The sequence below is a fragment of the Dermacentor albipictus genome, chromosome 1 (assembly GCF_038994185.2).
Source record: "Dermacentor albipictus isolate Rhodes 1998 colony chromosome 1, USDA_Dalb.pri_finalv2, whole genome shotgun sequence".
Classification (NCBI taxonomy): Eukaryota; Metazoa; Arthropoda; class Arachnida; order Ixodida; family Ixodidae; genus Dermacentor; species Dermacentor albipictus.
The window spans coordinates 497924169-497945252 of NC_091821.1; the positions used below are offsets into that span (position 1 = coordinate 497924169).

Here is a 21084-nt window from a genome sequence, read left to right on the forward strand (position 1 = left end):
GAGCACATGGCAAGGTTCAATTATGTCTGTGTAGGAGTCTTATAATATCGACAAGGTCATGAATAGGTCCTCCAACATTCTATTCTACTATTTGTGCCTTCATGACGGGGAAAGTGATTCTGATGTATCTTTGTTTAAGAGACGTAGATAAGCTCACGGGGCCCTTTCCAAAGGCCGTGACACGAGTTTAGTCTTTCATGGAGCGGTCGAGAGAATCCCGCCATTCCTTAGGCACAGACTGCGCCATCTGCGAATTGCTGTTGTGTCCATCGGCTCTTGTGTGGTGCTGGACACGCGCTCCTGTGAGTGATGTGTTCGTTTTGTGAGCCTCGCCTCGAGAGGCGGGACCCTGGAGCCCACCAACACGGAGGTCGATGGTCCCTACTTGATGGACGGTGCAGCAGCGCTGGTTGCTGTCGCCAAGGAGGCTCTTGGCACAGCTATAACCCAATTCTTTGTGGGCCAGCTTGGTGCCAGAGTGTGTTGCGACATTGCCACGTTGCGCGCCGTATCAGCACACCCTGAGATATGGGAAAAATAAACGTTTCCGCGCTGCTTGAAACGAAATGTTTTCCGTTATTTTCAATATGATAGTGCCTTTTCTTCCATGTGGGGCAAGTCCGAGAGTACGCTGCGTGTTCCCCGTTACAGTTGGGACAGTGGGGCGTGCCGCTACAATTGTCGGATGCGTTCGTGCTCGCCACATTTCGCACAGATCAGTCGGCCTCGGCAGCTTTGCGAACCACGGCCATATCTCCAACATGTTAAGCATCTTCGAAGAATTGGATTGTAGGGTCTGACTCTAATTTTAGTGTATCTTGCTTCTGGGGTCTCGGGTAGCACACTCGACGCGAAGGTGAGAATCAGACGTTTAGATGGAATATCTGGTTGTCTCGCTTATTCTTTATTATTCGTATTTGGATCACACTGTGCTCTTTCAATCCCTCCCGGGGCTCTTCCTCGTTCAAGCTCAAGAGATCGTCATCGGAGATGATTCCTTTACTTCTGTTAAGTGATCGGTTTGGGATCACAGCTTTTCGCACATTACGAAATGCTACAAGCTTCACTAGATTACTGTCTTGTTAAGTATCACGCAGTTCAAGGAGTAAGTCGCCGCTGCTCATTTTTGACACTAGGTTGTAGCCAGCGCCTAGTGTTTCAGTGAGACCACAGTGAAAGGTGAAAGAGTTCGGGCGGTCTTTTCATGAAGTTGACTGTGTATAACACGGAAGCGTGAGAATGCTTCTTTTCGCGAGCTGAACAGTTGAAAAGTTTCTTCCATGTGTCGTCTTTCGGAAAGAAAACGATCACGAAAAGGAATTGGGGGCACGACGTTTTAGATAAAGAATTTATTTGATTTCTGCAGCAACGCCAGCTGCCAACCACCGAGCCCAACAACTGAATGCTACGAGTCCCGAAGAAAACGCAGACGCCAGTTGTACGTGGCTACTGTAACCTAATATAAAATTCCCAAGGATGAATACACTACACCTGATTAACCCTTGCTGCCTGTGAAATGGAAAGCAAAAGGACGAGAGGAGGATACAGGAAAGATTGGAAGCGAGAGAGAAAGACGAAGTTTAGGGAGAAGGATAAGAAGAGGCAAGTATCGATTTCACCCGGTTGGGTCAGCCCGGAACAAAAGCGGTGTGTTGCCTCTGCTAAGTGGCCAAAAAACTACAAACACTCAGCATTAGCTCGGCCCCAGGATTCCCTTTTCCCCGGGCCTGGCTAAGCCGCAGACGGCTACACGCGGCAGGGTCCAACCCCCATGTGCTCGGGTCCTTAGTATCGCAACACACAAACGCCTGCTTACGCAGACGCCTCTGTAAGTTGAACTAGTTGAATACGTTCGCAGTCACGTGACCGTTGGATCAAGCACTGATTGGCGCCAGCAAGACAGAGCCGGCAAGCGATTATACGAAAATAATTTCGAGTCTTCGCTATCATACTTGGATTCCAAAATTATCAAAATTTTATCAAATACTGTTGTATACTGATATCGCGTGTCACACTGCATTTTCATGATAATCGCTTATCGGCCGCGCAAGCAGTAGTCGGCAGATCACATGTTCATCACCCTATAAAAAGGGCACGGCATCAATAAACGTCTGTTCCACCCTGGCGTCCGGCTGATACGCTACAGTTGGCAACGAGGAAGCGGCGGCGATGGCCGTCAGCAGGATCGGTGAGTATCGTCTAGGCACAAACGCGTCATGGGACAAATACGTCGAGAGGCTAGAAATGTTCTGCGAAGCTAACAAGATAACGAAAGAAGAACAGAAAAGAGCCGTCCTGCTGAGTTGTTGCGGCGAAGAAGCGTACGGGCTCATCGTGACTCTGGTGAAGCCAGCAAGACCGACAACGGCAACCTACCAGGAAATTCAGACGGCGGTTCGCAAGCACCTGCATCCAAGGCCTTCAGAGCTATACGCAAGGTTTTTGTTCTACAAGCGAAACCAGGCTGCCGAGGAATCGGTTGCGCACTACGTCACGGCGCTTCGGAAGCTAGCCGAATACTGCGGTTTTGGCGACGATCAACTCCCGTTGGACATCATGATGCGAGATCGTTTCGTATGCGGCCTCCAAAACGAAGCAGTTCAACGGCGACTTCTCGCAGAACACGACCTTACGTTCAACGTTGCGTACGACATGGCCGCGACCGCAGAAGTGACAGCCAAGCAACAGCGAGACATACGGATGCAAGGCCGAGACGAGGCGAAGTACTGCCAGGGCATGATACAAGCAACCCATACAAAGCAAGACGCCATGGCAGAGGGATCTAGTTGCTACCGTTGCAACGGTAAGCACGCTCCGCATTTATGCAGCTTTAGAAATGCGGCATGCTTCAAATGGAAAAGGGTTGGACATATAGCGAGAGCTTGTCGTTCAAAAGAAGAAAGTAGAGTGGCCCGGAAGACGCCTGAGCAAAAGAGGAAAGTTGAAAAGAGCAAGGGCGTGTACGAAATGAGTGCATTGTTTTCACTTTGCGAAGTGAATGAGCAAGAACAGAAGTTTATGGTTAAAGTACAGATACAAGGACAAGAAGTCCCGATGGAGGTTGATTCCGGAGCATCGTGCTCAAATGTGAGTGAAGATACATTTCGAGTAATCGAGAGAAATCGGGGTGAAATACCACTCCAAGAGTCTGGAACAACTCTCGTAACCTGGTCAAAGGAGGCGTTACCGCTGCTGGGTCGAGCAACCGTCTTGGTAGAATTCAAGGGCCGCAAGGCAAAGCTGCCATTGTTGGTAGTAAAGAATCGAGGCAACAGCCTGATTGGGCGAAACTGGTTTAGACCGTTAGGCATTTGCTTGCGGGGAATCGAGCAAGTAAACGCGGAAGACGTGCCCTCACGATTTTCCGAGGTGTTTCGCAGGGACCTTCTTGGCTTCAACGGACCACCAGTTCACATCGAACTGAAAGACGACGCCCCACCAGTGTTTCTCAAAAGTCGACCAGTTCCACTGGCCCTCAAGGACGACGTGGGCAAGGAAGTGGATCGCTTGGTGCAACAAGGGGTATGGGAACCCGTCGCGTACTCCAACTGGGCCACACCACTGGTAGTGGTAAGAAAAAGACGCAACATTACGCCTGTGCGGCGACAACCGTAGCACCGTAAACAAAGCTATTAAAAGCAGCGGGTATCCTTTGCCCACTACCGCTGCAATGTTCACAGCTCTGGGTTCAAGCAAATTTTTTACAAAGCTGGATCTAGCTCAAGCTTATCAACAGCTAACGCTAGACGACGAATCGGCTGAAGTGCTCACAGTTAACACGATAAAGGGAGTGCACAAAGTCAAATGGCTGCCGTTTGGAATTTCGGTGGCGCCGTGGGTATTTCAACGAGTCATTGATACGCTGTTAGCAGGCATTCCCGGCGTGAAAACCTATCTTGATGATATCTTGATTTCTGGCCGTAACGCGAAAGAGCACGCTGAGAGATTAGAACCCGTGCTATCGCGTCTGCAGAATGCGCATTTAAGAGTAAACAAAGACAAGTGCGAATTCAACAAGTCGAGCATTGAATTCTTGGGTCAGAGGATTGACGCCACGGGAATACATCCGAGCCGAAGCAAGACTGACGCCATTCATAAAGCGCCCGCACCCACAAGCAAAAAGGAGCTGCAAGCGTTCTTGGGGTTACTAAATTTTTACAGCAGCTTCCTCAAGGGCAAGACTGAAGTGGCAGAACCACTCTATGGACTGCTCGACCATGACCACGAATGGAATTGGATAGGTGAGCACCGACGTGCGTTTGAGACTAAAAAAATGCTTAGCTCCGACTCTGTACTTGTGCCCTATGACACCAAGCGTCTTTTAATTTCGTACTGCGACGCATCCCCTGTGGGACTGCGGACAGTGCTAGCCCATCGTACGACTGATGGGAAGGAACAGCCCTTGCAAAGTTGCAAAGTTGCAAACTTGCAAAGTTGAAAAGCAAAAACTTACGTTTCGCTGACGTCAACGCAGTTCAGGTCCCACCTGAGCCTGGAATAAGCGTCCTTATAGGTGCAGACTATTACTGGCAGCTTGTCAGCGGCAGAATTCATCGACTGGACGACTCCTTGACAGCCATGGAAACTATCGTAGGATGGACAGTCATGTAATTCTTGGGCCGAAACTATCTGCTTCAGGAGTCCAGAAAACGAAGAAGCCGATACAGAGGCAGAGACAGAGAAAAGAGAAAGCGATGCCATGAAATTAAGAAAAAAGGATTTGGGACTTTTCGGATTTTGTCTAGCGTGGAATGATTTCTATTTAGTTGTGTGTGAAATATGTAACCAAGTCACAAACCCACATGCTCTGCGAAATCACTTGGAGCAGCGGCATGGGAGCAATGACACCTTTGGTAGGGGTGATGACACTGCTGACACGTCCGTGCTTCAACCGGCGGGTGGAGGGAAGTCCTCGGGGTACAGCTGCTTGTCATTGTCGTCCTCATCGTCGTCTTCAACGTTATCGTCTTCCACCCTGCGACCATCAAGCGGGCCTGCCGGGCGTCCGTCGTCAACAGCAAAGACTCCATCTGGGTCCTCACTGTCAGGAAGGCACAGCAGTGGGGTGAAAAGGCTAAAACGCAACAACCACACGCTGGCCCCCGTTGTCCAGGTGGAGCGAATGCCACTTCCACGACAGCCTCAAGCCAAGGCCACCCGCAACAGCTCGCCAGGCCTTGAAAAGGAATTACCTTCACCCCAGCAGCCACCACATTTAACCCTTGGAAGGCTAGGAATGCTGTCTGGGCCGGGGCCAGGGCAGGCCAGTCACATAACACCCGACGCATGCACCAGCAGTACGTCAGCAATGGTGGCTGCGACGACTTCCACTGCGGCACCTACGCCCATCAGGAAGACATGCCAGCAATGGTTCCACCACGAACACAAAGTGCTCATGGTGCCGACGGCTTTGCCGACGGCAAAGTTCGCTCATGCAAAGTGCACACTTCTAGTGGCAACACGTTGCGGAGACCGGCACAGATGCGGTACCACCTAGAATCTGCTGGACAAGCTCCGTCTTGAAAAGAAACAAGCATACGCTAATTGTTCGGCCGGGAGCTGTTGAATATTATGCTCCGAAAAAGAAGAGAAGAAGACGAAGTGAGAAACGAGCGTGGAGCCGAGCGCGCACTTGCAAAAACAACTAAAAAAAATGCAAGTGCGCGCTCGGCTCCCATAGCTTATGCTTCCCGGGCGCTTGGAGCCAGTGAACGTAACTATGCTCAGATTGATAAAGATGGCTTAGCTGTTGTCTTTGGCGTGAAACGGTTCCACCAGTACCTTGCTGGGCCAGAATTTACGGTCATAACGACCACAAGCCGTTACTGGGCCTGTTTAACACGGTCAAGAGGGTGCCTGAAGTTGTGTCGCCCAGAATGCTCCGTTGGATTTTGTTTGTCTGCGTATAACTACAGCCTTCAGTACAGGCGAGGCCAAGAAAACTCCAAAGCCGATGCACTCAGTCGTCTGCCAGCTCCGGGAGACGAAGACGAGCCACAGCCACCTGGGGACGTGCTCCTGTTGGAAGCGGTCGAATGTGCACCGCTTCAGACGGCAGATCGCTGCGCTGATCAAGGACAAAATCTTATCCATGGTAAAGGAATAGATCCTTAGTGGCTGGCCGTCAACACAACTGGACAGCAAGTTCGCGCCTTACGAGGTGAGGAAGTCGGAGTTGTCGTTGCATCGTGATTGCATACTGTGGGGGAATCGCGCTGCAATTCCCCACGCAGCAAGAGAAAGTGTGCTTCAACTCCTGCATGCAAATCACCCTGGGATGAGTGCTATGAAAGCCTCAGCTAGAGGGCTCATGTGGTGGCCGAAAATGGACCACAAATTGAAGAGTTTGTACGACACTGTCAGCCGTGTCAGAGTAACCGGCAAAGCGATCCCAAGGTTCCAGTGCTTTTTTGGATCAAGCCAGATCAACCTTGGAGTCGCCTACACATTGATTTCGCTGGTCCAGTTAATGGAGTATTTTTAATCGTGGTAGACGCGTACAGCAACTGGGCTGAGGTCAAAATCATGTCATCCATGAAAGCTACAGCTGTTGTCACCAGCTTAAGGAATATGTTTGCGACACACGGTGTGCCAGACGTTATCGTTTCGGATAATGGCACAGCATTCACTAGCTCGGAGTTGCAAACGTTTTTAAAGTGCAATGGTGTGCGTGCTATTTTCACTGCACCTTACAATCCCACCAGTAATGGTAGGGCGGAGAGAATGGTAAGAGAATTTGAAGAAGCGTTACAGAAACAACAGGAAGGTTCAACGCAGTGCAAGATTTCACGGTTCCTGTTTAAACAGCACACGACGCCACATTCGGTCACGGGGAAATCTCCGGCAGAGTTAATGTTCGGACGAAGGCTGACGACAGCCTTCGACAGACTTCACCCGGACCGACAACACGTGCCTGAACCACAACTACCGGACACTAAGAGGTTCCGTGTCGGTGACGCGGTCTATGCTAAAAGCTTTTGTCCAGGTCCAAGGTGGAAGGAGGCCAGGGTTGTGGCAGTGCGAGGCCCGGTGTCGTACATCGTCCAGCTGAGGAGCGCCTGGACGAGGCTCGAAGCCGATCCAGTCTCAAGTGCACACTACCACGTGAGGCTGCCTCCTACAGCCAGACGACCACAACAGCTGCCGGTCAGCACGGAAGCAGCCACAGGGGCACGACCGGGCCAACCTACCCAAGACCCGGTCGAGCCGCGAAGGTCAACACGCGTTAGACGGCCTATCGCACGTTATGGCATTGATGGCTAACCAGACATTTTGCAATTGTGCAACCAATCTTAGGAGAAAGGAATGTTGTATACTGGTATCGCGGGTCACACTGCATTTTCATGATAATCGCTTATCGGCCACGCAAGCAGCGGTCGGCAGATCACATGTTCATCACCCTATAAAAAGGGCACGGCATCAATAAACGTTGTCTGTTCTACCCTGGCGTCCGGCTGATACGCTACAAATACCTTTGTCCAAATGTGAAGTAACGCATTTGTGCATATGCTTCTCCCGTTGACAATCAACTAACTATCGCACCATGCAACAAACTTTTCAGCTAACTTATTGAAACAAATTTTTGATTGATTGATTGATTGATTGATTGATTGATTGATTGATTGATTGATTGATTGATTGATTGATTGATTGATTGATTGATTGATTGATTGATTGATTGATTGATGTGTAGATCTCAGCTTCAAAAAGAGTAGGATGCGCGCACGCGGGGTGAGTGCTCTGCTGCTTTTGTTGTACTGTTTGGAACGAGCTACATGCAGCAAAAAAAGCTTGCAAAAGCTTAGTGCTATCTTTGGCAGTCAATTATTTTCCCCGAGAACACTACAGAGATGGTTCGTCCTTGCTGCAGGGAAGGCATACGAGCACGATATGACGGCCTCTTCGAAAATTACTTAAAGCATTAACGTTGCCTGAAGTCTCTACTGAAATGGCAGCTGAAGGGCAACCGTAAATTAAATCTGCTCCAGCAAACTGCACAATAGAAAAAAAATACTTGAATTCAATCAACAGGTTTTTCTCTTCAAGGAGTACGTCAAGTGTTACTGCACTTTCCTTTGTGAGTATATTTCATCAAAAGTGTCGCGAAAGCATCGCGCTCCGGTACATTTTTCGCCGAATAGCCGAATAAATTGAGCCTCAGTGCTCGCTGCGAAGAGTTCACTGACTTTGCTCCTCGGTCATGTGGCTAGTTCATTCAGAAAGAAACCTGTCTGCAGTTATTATGTGAGCAGACCACCTTGTTTGCCATCAGCCAGCTTCTGGAGCAAATTCCCAAGGAAGTCTTGTCCAAATGATTGGGGCATGTGCCGCCAACATGCGTATTGCAAGTACCGATAGCATTCATCCTTCTTCGTGTATTCAGTTGTCTGGCTATTGTGGTTGTCCTACAGCGCATCTTTTTACGTATGTAGGAGTGCAGCGGTCAGCGCGAACCCACCCTGAGCGTAGATGTAGTGGCGCCCCCTCTCGTCCTGGTCGAGTGTCAGCTGTCCCGTGTAGACGGCATGCGAACAGAGGCGCGTGATGGTCTCCGCCAGCCGGTTGCTGCCCACGCCACACGTTCCGCACACCAACACGCCCGGGTAGGAACGCAGCGATAGCGACAAATCACTCCTCACCGGCTGTAGGGCTACGCGCACCGCTGCATAGAAAGCAGTAATCGCAATGAAGCTGCTCATTTACAGATAGCAGGGCCTCTTCGTGAAAGGACAAACTCCTCTATGTTCGGCCATTGCAGTAAAAACGGTAGTATATGCGTTTGTCAGAATCGTGCTGTGAAACACAGACATGTTCAAGCTCACTGCATCCAGCGAGATGGCGTCATTTTTTGCAGCAACGTAAAATATTAGCTCTGCCGCGTCGCAGGTCTGACCACCGCCTTGGTTACGTGCTTCGCAGCCGCTAGGGACTGAGGACCACGGGTTAATTTCAATTTTCATGAGCGCGAAAAACGAACTGCAAAGCAGGACGTGTCTAACTCAAGGGTTCAGATAGAGTTTACTGAATTGTCAAACCTGATAAACAAGAAGAAAGCAAGCAATATTCGTAATTATAATGTAGAAAAAGCTGAAGAATCAATAAAAATAGCTGCAGCATGAAATCACTGAAAAGAAAATTAGGCATAGAGATTGGCCAGATGTATGCAGTGAAAAATAAGCAGGGTAATGTCAATTTCCATTAAACAGTAAAAATAGTAGATGAATTCTATACAGACACGTACAGTGCCCAGAGCAGCCACGCAGCCTTCATTGGAACTAGTGAAGAACAGAATACAGATGCTCATATATCTAACACTAAACTTAGAAGTGTCTTGCAAGTCATGTCCCGGGAAAATGTGGTAGGGGAAGATGTAATAACAGTCGATTTAATAAAAGACGGAAGAAATATTATGCTCCAGAAGCTTGCGGCCCTTTTACGCAATACCTCACGATTTCATGTGTGCCAAATGGCTCGAAGAATGGCAACATTATACTCATTGATATGAAGGGAGACGTTAGAAAAATTGAAATATACGTCTGTTACCTTGTTTTCATTCTTGCTTAATATATTCACCAATATAATTACCGATGTTCTCAGGGGAGCACTTGACTTCAACCAATTAAGAGAACAGGCTCGCTTCAGGACGGGATATACTACGGTGAATCACGTCCACGTCACCAATCAGGTAATTGAGAAACTTGCGGAGTACATTGGGCCTCTCTATATGGCTTCCTAGATTATAAACAATGATTTGATTCAGTAAAGATACCAGTACTCTTGGAGGCCTTGCGCAATCAATGAGTACAGGAAGTGTACGTGAATATGTTGGGAAATATCTACAAGGATTCCACAGCCACCTTTCCTAACAAGTAGAAAATTACCTATCAAGAAAGGGATATGGTAATGAGCACCATCTCTCCAATGCTATTCAGTGCATGCTTACAAGACGTATTCAAGCTATTACACAGGGATGGCTTAGGAGTGAGCATCAACGGGGACTATCTCAACAATCATCGGTTGGCGGATGCCAATATTCTTCAGCCAGACTGGGGATGAATCGCAACAAATGAATGAGAACGTAAACCAGGAAAGTGTAAGGATAGAGTTGCAGATTATTATTCAGAATAGAAAGATTACGTTCGATAGACTGAAAAGGGAACAAGAACTCATGATATCCAGTCAACCTTACAGTCTGTCCAGGAGTATGTTTATTTAGGTCAGTTACTCACAGGGAACCCTGATAATGAGAAGGAAATTTACACACGAACCAAATGCGTTGAAGTGCCTGCGGAAGGCATTATCCAGTCCTTATTGGAAGCTTATCGTTGATGATAAAAATATTAGTGTACAATCATTGCATTCTACCCGTGCTGACATATTGGATGGAAACTTCGAGTTTAAAAAGAGAAGCTCGAGAACAAGGACCATGCAAAGAGCGAAACAAGAAACGTTAATTAAATGAGCGTTAGTGGCGCAGAAGCGACAAAGGCTAGCTGCGCCAAACACAAGGTGTTATAAAATCAAATTGAAAAACAGCAAAAGCTGTGTTCATCTTTAGCGCGTGTAAATAGCCGGGTGTCCTCTATAAACTTCCACAGGTCAGGTAATGTCACTAGTGTATCATCTTATAAAACGAATGCAGGGTGTAAGTGTATGTGCAAGTTATATAATTTGTGTAACAGGTTTTGTCGTTGTGTTTCAACATATGTACATGTCAGTAAGATGTACATCCCTGTTCGAGGCTGTTGGTACTTCTATGTTGGTGGGTCTTCTTTTTTAAGTAAAAACTTGTGTCTAAGATGTAGGTGCCGAATTCGTAGTCTGCATAAAACTACTTCTATAATGCGTTCCTTTTGGTTACATCACTTCTACTTGGCAAGCATGGGTTTAGTAAGATGTAATTTTTTTTTCTGCAAGAGTCATGTCCGTGTTGCCATTCTGACGCCAGGGCCCTCCGAGTCGCCCGGATAGTATCTTTGTAAGGAGGTACTGTGTTCTTTATGCATTTGCACGCTGCCTTAGATGCGCATCTATCTGCTGCTTGATTACTTTATATCCCAACAAGACATGGGACCCAGCAGATCTGCCATATTTGTTGAAAGTCATCACGTTTAAAATATCCCCTGCCTGTGTTTCACACTCAGAGTTCAGATTTAGAGCATTCAGGGTATTTAACCAATGAGTGTGTATGTGTTTTCTCGCTTGTCCGTAATAATTCTTTAACTTCAGTCCATACAGTATAAACTTCAGTAGTGAAAACGGAGGCCTACTGTGGTATTTGAACGCTTGTTTCCCAACTTTTTGTCATAGCCCCCACACCCACGTATTTGTGTATTCTAGACCCGTCAGAGTAAAACTCCGTGTAATCAATATATTTTGTATTTAATAGCTCAGAACTATAATATTATGTGTTTTTGCAGGGTGTCTTTTTCTTTAGATGTGTGAGTCTCCAATCACATAGCTGTGTAAAATAGCACCATGGAGGCAATCATTGTGGCCTCATTCAGCAGCAGCCGTAGTGGTGTAGCAGCGCGTGCATGCTTGATCACTTCCATCTCAGCTTCACAGGTTTGCGCTATCGGCCTGCCTACACAATTCTTCATCACCTACTCGCGACACTGAACGTGCAAGCAACCGGTACAATCGCCAGCAGCGTGCCTCATCAAGCTCCCGGCGTGATTCTGACAGCTCACGGCTACCCTCGTATCTGCGCCTGCGCCTGGTCGCCAGTAGCTTGGCTACATAAATGTCCTATGGACCACTCGACTTTATTCAGCAGCAATAGTGGCGGTGTAGCAGTGTGTGCATGCTTGATCTCTTCCATCTCGGCTTCACAGGTTCTTGTATAGTTTCCCTGTGTGTATGTTTCTATTCATTTAGTTTATAATTTACAGCCACTGCTGCTGCTGCTGCTCCCTGTGTTCTTTTGGCCATGTCAGCTGTTGCTGAACTATCTAAACGCGTGGAACACCTGGAAAATACTTTTAAAGACAAACTTGATAACCTTCTTGACAACATAACGAGAATTGTTTCCAAGCTAGATTCCCAGCCCTCTTCAATCATTAAAGGTCTAAAGGACGAGATAGAAGGACTAACAAGCAGTCTTGATTTTCTGTACAAATATGTTGAATCCCACAGATATGTAAAGTAAGAGCTAACTGCAATGAAGAAATCCCTGATTGCGCATAACGAATCCTTGGAAAGATCAATTGGTAACATGGAACAGTACTCACGAAAAAACAACCTGGACATCAAAGGCATTCCGTCTACTCAGGGTGAAGATTGCATGAATAATCTTCAAGCTATTGCCTCTAAAATAAAATGTCCTGTTTCATCTAATGATATCGATGTCATTCATCGTGTTCCCTCTGTTTCTGACAAAGCACTTGCTTGTCCGATTTCACTCGCGAGCCTACAAAACCGAGTTCATAAACAAGGCCCGGAAGGCACGCCTTAACACTAATGACATTGGATTCAGCAAAACACGAAGCAAACCTGTTTTCGTGAATGACCACCTCCCTCAACAGAATGAGCAATTATTCAGTAAGGCCTTGCAACTCAAGAAGGAAAAAGTGGCTTTTTTGCGTGTGGACTGATGGCTGCGTCATCAAGGCAAGGTAATCTACTGATAGAAAATTTTTTCGTATAAGGGGTGACTCGGACCTGGCAGTTTTCGCTTAAATCAAATAGGTTTTCTCTTTTTTTTCTTTTTTTTCGATTCGTCGTATTTTGATCTGACCTGATGTCCTACATTTCCGTTAATGATATCCCATCCTACTTTTCGCATAACTGTCACTCAGCGATTCATTTCATTTCACGTAGTCTTCGAAAGCATATTCACGGTTACCAGATAGTATTGTCTTGTCTTCATTTCTTCTGAATTATATGTGTTTATGAGACATGGTTAAGTAATTCTGATAAAACTCCTTATAGTTTTCCATCATGCAATCGGGAATATTCAATCGCATTTAATCACAACATGGTGGCTCAGCCATGTTTATTTGGCCTGATATCAGTTAGAAGCGTAGGCTTGATCTTCGCTTAAATATCTGTGATTTGGAGTCGGTGTGGATTGAGGTTGACCGCTCTTTAATAGGCATTGATATAATATTGTTTTTGGTACCATTTGTCCATCACCACATTCACCAACTCCTGCATTTTGTGAAGCACTTGGCATTACTCTTGACATTTTTCAAAGGAAAAAAATCGTGTTGTCATTTTGGGTGACATTAACATTAATTTACTTGATGCATCCTCCTCTTATCTAGCTAAGTATGTCAGCTGTTTCCAAGTTTATTGTCTTGAATCTCTACACTCCCTTCCCACCCGCTGCGCAAATGATGGTTTGGGAACACTTATTGATCATGCACTTTCGAACCTTGTTCATACTCACTCCGCATTCATTCTTCAAAGCAATATTACATATGATTTCCCAGTTGCCCTTTGCTTTGAAAACAGTCCTCGCATTAATAGAGTGAACTTTGTTAACAATAAGTTTGATCACGACAAATTTAAAGAAATTAAGTCTAATTCTGATTTGTCTTTTATCACTTCAATGAATAATGCTGAATCGGCATACACCGCTTTCATCTCTATAATATCCAATTGCGTATCTTCATCGACAACATGTGTACAGTGCCATAAACATTATTCTTCCCTCAGAAACTCATGGTTGACAGGGGCATTACTTAACAGCCTGCGTAAGGAAGATAACTTATATATAAACAAAAAGATAACCGTTCAATGTACATATATTTGATCGTTGCAAGCTGTATTGCAGCACACTGAATGCTCTAATGAAGGACGCCAAAGAGCGCTATTATCAAAACAAATAAATTGTACTGGCTCAGACATAAAAAATGGCGTTTGATCGATTCATTTCACAATGAAACCATCATTGCGCCTATAGCCTACATTCATCATGAAGAATCAGCAATATCTAACCCATTGGATATCGCTAATGCACTTTGACTACTTCTCTCCCATACCTGTTCCATCCAGTAAGCATGACGATCTTGATCATTGTTGTCACTCATTTTTTTTTCCTGCTACCCCAGAGGAAGTAAGAAGAACAATTACTGGTATAAAGTCTTCTAGCACAGGTATCCATAATATTTCTGCTAACCATATGAGAATAATTGCTGATGAAATTCCGGATATGCTCGCTTACATAATCTAATTTTTGAAACTGCCGTTTTTTTCCCGAGAGTTATAGATGAGTAAGGTTATTTCGGTTTTAAAAAAAAAAACAGGCAAATGCCTAATTTGAAATTTCTAATTATAGGCCGATATCCATTCTCCCCTTTTTTAGCAAAGTAATTGAAAAACTAATTCATTTTCGCCTCTCTAACTGCCGAACGAAGTGTAACCTATTTCATCCGAACCACTTTCGATTAAGACAAGGATATTCGACTAACCTAGCCTTCATTTACTTAACAGAAAAATGTAAGCTAGAAATTGACAAGGGTAACTTCATTGGTTCAGTTTTCTTAGATTGTACCAAAGCTTTTGATGTACTTAATCATTACATTCTTTTTTTCTAAAGTTCCATCTTATGTCATTTGTGGCAATTCTCTTAATATTTTCCGTAGTTACTTATCTGATCGTGAGCAATTAATATCTATTTCCGGCATCTATCCCACTAAAGATAATTAGCATCGGCGTTCCGCAAGGCTCAATTCTAGGCCCGCTCTTATTTCTACTCTACATTAGTTACCTTCCACAGTGTCTAACCACATTATCAGAATGCCTCTTATATGCCAATAACACGACTCTCTTATGTTAGAGTAATTCCATAAGCAACCTTACAACAACCTTTAATGCAGAACTTATTACCGTTAGTGCATTGTATGCTAAAAATAAGCTTTTCATAAATCCCTCCTAATGCAAGCTCTTAATTTTTAATTTCAAGCCAATAAACAACGCGCAAGTAATGCCTCCCTTTAAAAACAAACATCCTATTAATCTATCAGATCATTGTTCTTTCCTTGGTATCAAGCATGATTCTCGCTTAAAATTTAATTTGCATATTAATGAGCTGCACTGGAAAACTTCTTATGGTACTATGATATTGCTCAAAGCTAGATGTTACTTTGACGTAACTACTTTAATAACCTTATATTATGCAATCATTCACAGTCACATAAATTGTTGTTTTGCTTCCTGGGGTCAAACATATCTTATTAATTCCATTCAAATATAACGCACTTTTCCTCCAATTGCAATTTTATACTCCCCAAGGTACGAACTGACTATGGTTTTCAAAGAGTAGCACTTGTTTTATTCAAACTTTGGAATTCCTTGCCTTATAGCATTAAGTGTGCCTTTTCCCTATCGTCATTCAAACATCAGCTTCGCAATTTCATGGTTAAACTATAGCACCATTTATCAAATTTATAATAAACACAACTTCAACTCTGCTGTTTTGAATACTGTTTACGTCGTTTCCTACTTCAGCTTATGCGTTAACCCTATCGTTTTATCTTCTCCATTCGACATTGTATTATTGTTTTGTCTCAATGTATACTTGTATTTGCGTTTTTGTAATTTTATATTCGGCTGTTACGTAGTATTTGTGCTTTTATATAACATTACAAAAGGTCCCCCTACAGTGTTTACACTATAGGACCTTTTTATGTACTGAATATTTATACCTTTGTATCTACACTAAGTATTCAATAAACTTCAATGCAGTTTACGCAACCTGCAGAAACTCTTGAGAAACATCATAAGCCTGACAGAATTCCTCGTATCGTAAGAGAAGTGGCCCAATTATGTTCGGATTACGACATTACCAGGCATCATGGAAACATGCGTACAAATGGCTTCTGTATGACGCGTCAGTGGACAAGCTATGTTGTGAGACCTGTCGTGCTGCTTGTGAAATGAACATTTTTTGTCCAAATAGTTCAAGTTCCGCGGATAAGGACTCTCACTTGAGATTCGTACAAAATGGTTTTTAGAACTGGAGGAGTTCTCTTATAAGACTTAAAAGTCACGAGGCCTCGAATCGGCCCCTTGCGGCCATGAGCAGAACCGCAGCTGCGAGAAGGGGAGTAAATGTAGCAATTCTTGTGTAATTGGGAAGCAAAAAGAAATGGAAGACGCAAGGAAAACGCTGATAGCGAGATTATCTTCATTGCAGTACTTAGTATGCTAGGGATTGGCAGTACGTGGTCATGATGATGTGGAAAGTAACCTAAGGCAGCCTCTGGAACTTCGCGCCAATGACACTCCGGAACTGCGATCATGGCTTTCTCGAACCAAGTACAGGTTGTTGACCCACAAAATTTTAACCGAAATGTTGGTAATTTTGGCTCATGATATTCTCGGTCACTCACAAATGAGGTCTGTGAAGCGGGACGCTGTGCCATGATCATGGTTCAGACAGTGGATGTATCTGCCAAGAAGCAAGTGTCGATCTGCTTTGGCATTGTCCAAAAGAACTTCGAAACACATGAGCTGTTCTGTGGATTTTATAACAATGCGGACACCAGAGCGCCCAGTCTTTTTGCCCTTCTAAAGAACGTTGTCCGCAGTTTTATTCTTAGCATTAACAATTGCCATGGGCAATGCTATGATGGCGCTGCAAATAGAAGACAGCACGGTGGGCTGCAAGCCGTCATACAAGAGGAGGAGCCGCGAGCACTGTACGTAGACTGCCTTGCGCACACACTTAACCTGGTGTTGCAGGACATGAGCCAGAAAGTAGAAATGTGTCGCGATTTTCCGGGCATGATGACAGAAATTATAAAATTTGTTACGTGCTCCCAAACCGCCGAATATGTCCCGGGCATTTCAGAAAGATGTGAGCATAAATTTGCGAAACTTTTGTTTCACGAAGTGGCCGCTGAGGCCAGCTTCTCTGATGTCGATTGTTCAGAACTATAGCCACTCGATTTCGTTTCTTCATGACCTAGCATCAGAACGAAACAATGCCGGAGCCAAAAGCAGTGAATTTTTGAAAGCGCGGTAAAAATTCGACCCATACTTCACCCTCAGGCTCCTAACACTTGTGTTTTTGCAATGAGAAACAGCAAGTACTCCGTTGCAGACAGCAGCACGGAGATTTGATCAAGCAGAAAAAAATGAACAAGTCCGTCAGGGAGAGTCTTAGTGGACTTAGGGAGGAAGGATCTTGCCGATTTTGGAACGAGACACACTTAGAGGCGCGTGGAACTAAATGCAGGAGAGAAAGAAGCTCCTCCTAAGCCAAAGAAAAGGAAGACCACGATGGTATGATGACGTATCTGCATCTCACGTATTTCCTTCGGCCGAGGACATGTACCACCAGCGGTCCTACGAGGTATTGAACATTGTAGATCCCTGGCTGGATGACAACTGCTCACCAGAAATGTGGCAGCACATCACACAGACTGATCAGTTTTGACTGGGAATGGTGAAAGCACACACCTGTTGAAGTTATACGGGCAAGACCTTGAGCCTGAACGGCTCAACGTTCACCGTAGTATGCTCATAGATATAGCAAGGCAGCGCAATACACCTTTGCAAACGTTTCAGGATGTTGTAGTGATGCTTTCGGGCGATAACTGTGAGCAGCTGCGAGATATTTTGCGCGAGGTGGCTAAGCTTGTCAAAATTGCTTTGACTATCCCAGTCACGTCATGCACATCCGAGAGATCGTTTCCATGCCTCCGTCGTGTCAAAACGTACCTGCAGTCAACAATGGAACAAGCGCGGTTGAATCACGTAGCAGTTCTCCAGGGGCACAAAGAGCTAGCACGCAAAGTGAATCTCAGTGACGTCGCAGACCAATTTATTCAGAGAGCAATTATTCGTAGAAATACATTGCCGATTGTGCGGTAGCCGTCGTATATAAGGAAAGTGAACTTCATCACAGTATAATGCGCCAGCTTTATTGAAGCTATCACAGACCCTGACCTTAATTTATCCCCTCCCATAAAATATGTATTTTTCCGCTTCGTTATTACAACCTCTGCCCTTTGAGTATTGTTCCTATATCTTTGTTTTGTATCGAGTTTGGTAGTTTGCTTACATTTTTGAAAGGTGAAGAGTTTATGATCTGTCTTTAGATGCTTATTGTGGAAATGTTCATGCGACCCACTGTTTCTTAGATACCACGAGTTTAAAATCGTTTTAATTTTTGAATTGTTAGCTTATTGTGGAAATGTTTCTATTGTTCAGCAGTTCTTACAAACGAAGGATTTATAATCAGTTTGTAATATTTGAACTGTTAGCTTGTTGAGGAAATGTTTGTATTTCTACCTGCTTTCTCTAACTTTAAGGGCGTTACAAATGTCTACCAAGAGATGACGTGTTTTTCAGTCTCACTTTTCGTTTATTTACTTAGTATCTTAAGAACTAAGCAGTCACCTTTTTTAGCATATTCGCTCGGCTTTAGAAGTGAATAAAACTGATGGTTACATATATTGTCTCTCCACCTTCGAAGGAGCATGCACAGGGTAGTGAAACCGAGGTTATCGAAAAACGCACACAAAATTATTATATACATTAATACAAACGACGTAACCATTTGAGAAAGCCCCTTTTGGACAATGCATAAAACGTTCCGCTTTTCCTATGTGTGAATCACTTGATTCACTGCGTAAGTAGATGAAACGATGTCAGCAGTAATAGGAGTCCCAAAAATGTTATGCTTACCTTCATCCGGGGGACCTATGGCTGGAAGAAAATTCAGAACTCTAGGTGGTGGCTAGGTTGGCACAAGTGTTTAAATACGTAACTTTATCCATTTACTGGATCTAGGGCTGGAAATATTGTTTTAGATTTCACAGTATCAAGCTTAGCGAGAGTTTAGTATTATGTATTTTAATAGCCATTTATTTATCTTAAATCCCTACGTTTGACCACTCCGTTCACTCCTAGCATTGTGCCTGAGAAGGCCTGCAGCCTCCCAATGTTTAAGAATAAAGCCTCATCCGTAGGCTAAAATTGCTGACTTTCTTGGCATTTCTCATTTCCCACATAAGGTAACGTATTCACTTGTTGATTATGGTCTTACCTAAATCGTCCTCCGGCGTCACGAAGATAGCTTCTGGAAGAGAAACAGCGTGCTATTGTCCAACGATGATTGCACAAAGCAACTATAAATCAATGTACCGCTCAATTTAAGCATGAGCGCCGATTAGACGTAGTCCTTGTTGTTAGACGTCATTTAACGTCATAAAAATTATGGATCGGACCTCTGACATGACACTGTAAAATTTGCATATCCACATTGGGAGTAGTTTTTCTGCGTATTAAGAGAGAAGATTTAGCTCACAGAACCCTTTCCTGGCGCCGTGATGCGAGATTTGTCTTTATTGGAGCGGTCGAGAGATTTTCGCCACGCCTGATGCGCCAGCTACGTCATAGGGCTGAAAGTCGTGTCAATCGCCTTTTGCGCGGCGTTCGACACCCGCTCTTAAGAGCGGTTGCTTCGCGGCGAAGGCCTCGTCTCGGGAGACAAGGCCCTTGAGGCCACCATCCCGGAGGTCGATGGCCCCTTCTGAGATAGAGGATAGAGCTAGCTGCAGCCACCGAGGAGGCGGATGGTTTCACCGCCGCTCACTCTTAGTGGGCCGGACAGCCACTGAGGGCCGTTGTGGCGCTGCCCCCTGGGCTGTTCTTCGGCAGGTACGACACCCGCCTGCGTGCTTCCTTGAGCGATATGCTTTCTTTTAAATTGAGCTAGGACATCTTTCTCCCGTGATGGGCAGGACCAAAAGTATGCGGCGCGTGCTCCCCATCAGAGTTCACACAGTGGAGGGTGCTTTCACACGATTCAGCGAGGTATTTGTTCATTTGCGCTGCATTTTACATAAGTTGGGAGGCCTCCGCATTTCTGTGAAGTGAGGCCAAAAAGTTGCCACTTAAAACATCGCAGGAGGTTCAAAACATACGGTCTGACCAGGATCTTGACATACCCGGGCTCGATTGTCTCGGGCAGGATGCTAGAGCCAAATGTAAGTATTAGGTGCTTGGTATTGATTTCTTTTCCGTCACGCCTGTTCTTAATTCTTTTCACATTGATCCCATTTTGTTCTTTCAAAGCTCCCAAAAGTTCGGCCTCGTTCAGTTCCAACAGATCATCATCAGAACGCCGCGGATGGTGTTCGTAGTTCGATTTGCGGTCACGGTAACTGCAATGTTCCCAAAAGATGACAAGGTTCTGTAGCTTTTCATACCGTTCGTTATCATGCAGCTTTAAGAGAAGGTCACTACTAGCCAGCTTCAGAGCTTGGTAACCTCGGCCCGCATCACTCAGACATTTCTCATGCGCTTTTCTCTTTTTTTTTTCAGAGTGTACCACATGATACCTGGTAAAGTTTTCTCAGTTATGGTCAGAAAAATCGAAATATTTTAGTGCGCCCTCGTTTGTGAAGGCGATCAGCAAGTTTTCGAAACATTGCCCTTAAAGAATCTCCAGTTTTCGGCAGCAAGCCAGCCACCCACCATAAAACCCAACCCAACAATGGATGCCCCATAAAGTACAAAATAGCTCCTGCAAGCACCAACTGTACGTTCTGCTATGACCAAATATGGTACACCAAGCCTTGTTGCTCACACAAGGTAATCCCTGCCGCCCATAAATTCAGAAGTAAAAGGAAGCGTCTAGAAGACAGAAAATGGAAAGTAAAAGAGAAAGACGAATATTGGATAGAAGAGTGGGAAAAGGCAACTATCGATTTCCTTCGGGTTGGTCTGTCCAACGTTACTAGTTGGGCCTTCAAGGTCCGTAAAGCGGGCATTGGCTTAGCTCCCAGGAGTCCCTTTCCCCAGACACGGCAAATTTATACACGGCTAGGTGTGGGAGGCTCCAACCCTCTTGTACTAAGGTCCGTGATGTAGCAACAAACGACTGCTTACGCATATGCGTTGCGGGGTTCTGTTGCTGCGGATCCTCTAGGTGACCTACGCGTTGGCGGGAGGTGCTGCTGCTTTGTTAGCCTTGTCTACACAGGCCTGCCAAATGTCCGAATTCACTACTGCCGTTAGGTTAGGTGAGGTTCGTTGTTCCACATCATGAGCATTTTCAAGCGAAGCTTTTTTTTTTGCCTCTTCCTTTGACTTTCCCACTGCTATTGTTGGTGCTGCTGTCTT

The 21084-nt window shown here is 45.2% G+C and overlaps 1 protein-coding gene across 1 annotated transcript; it reads left to right on the plus strand.

The window, feature by feature from the left end:
- Window positions 1–1996: 1996 nt before the first annotated feature.
- LOC135920351 (uncharacterized) lies at window positions 1997–3644 on the plus strand. Its single transcript, XM_065454579.1, has one exon. It carries the CDS (start codon window positions 2170–2172, stop codon window positions 3613–3615), a length of 1446 nt encoding a protein of 481 aa, XP_065310651.1. The 5' UTR covers window positions 1997–2169; the 3' UTR covers window positions 3616–3644.
- Window positions 3645–21084: the final 17440 nt, after the last annotated feature.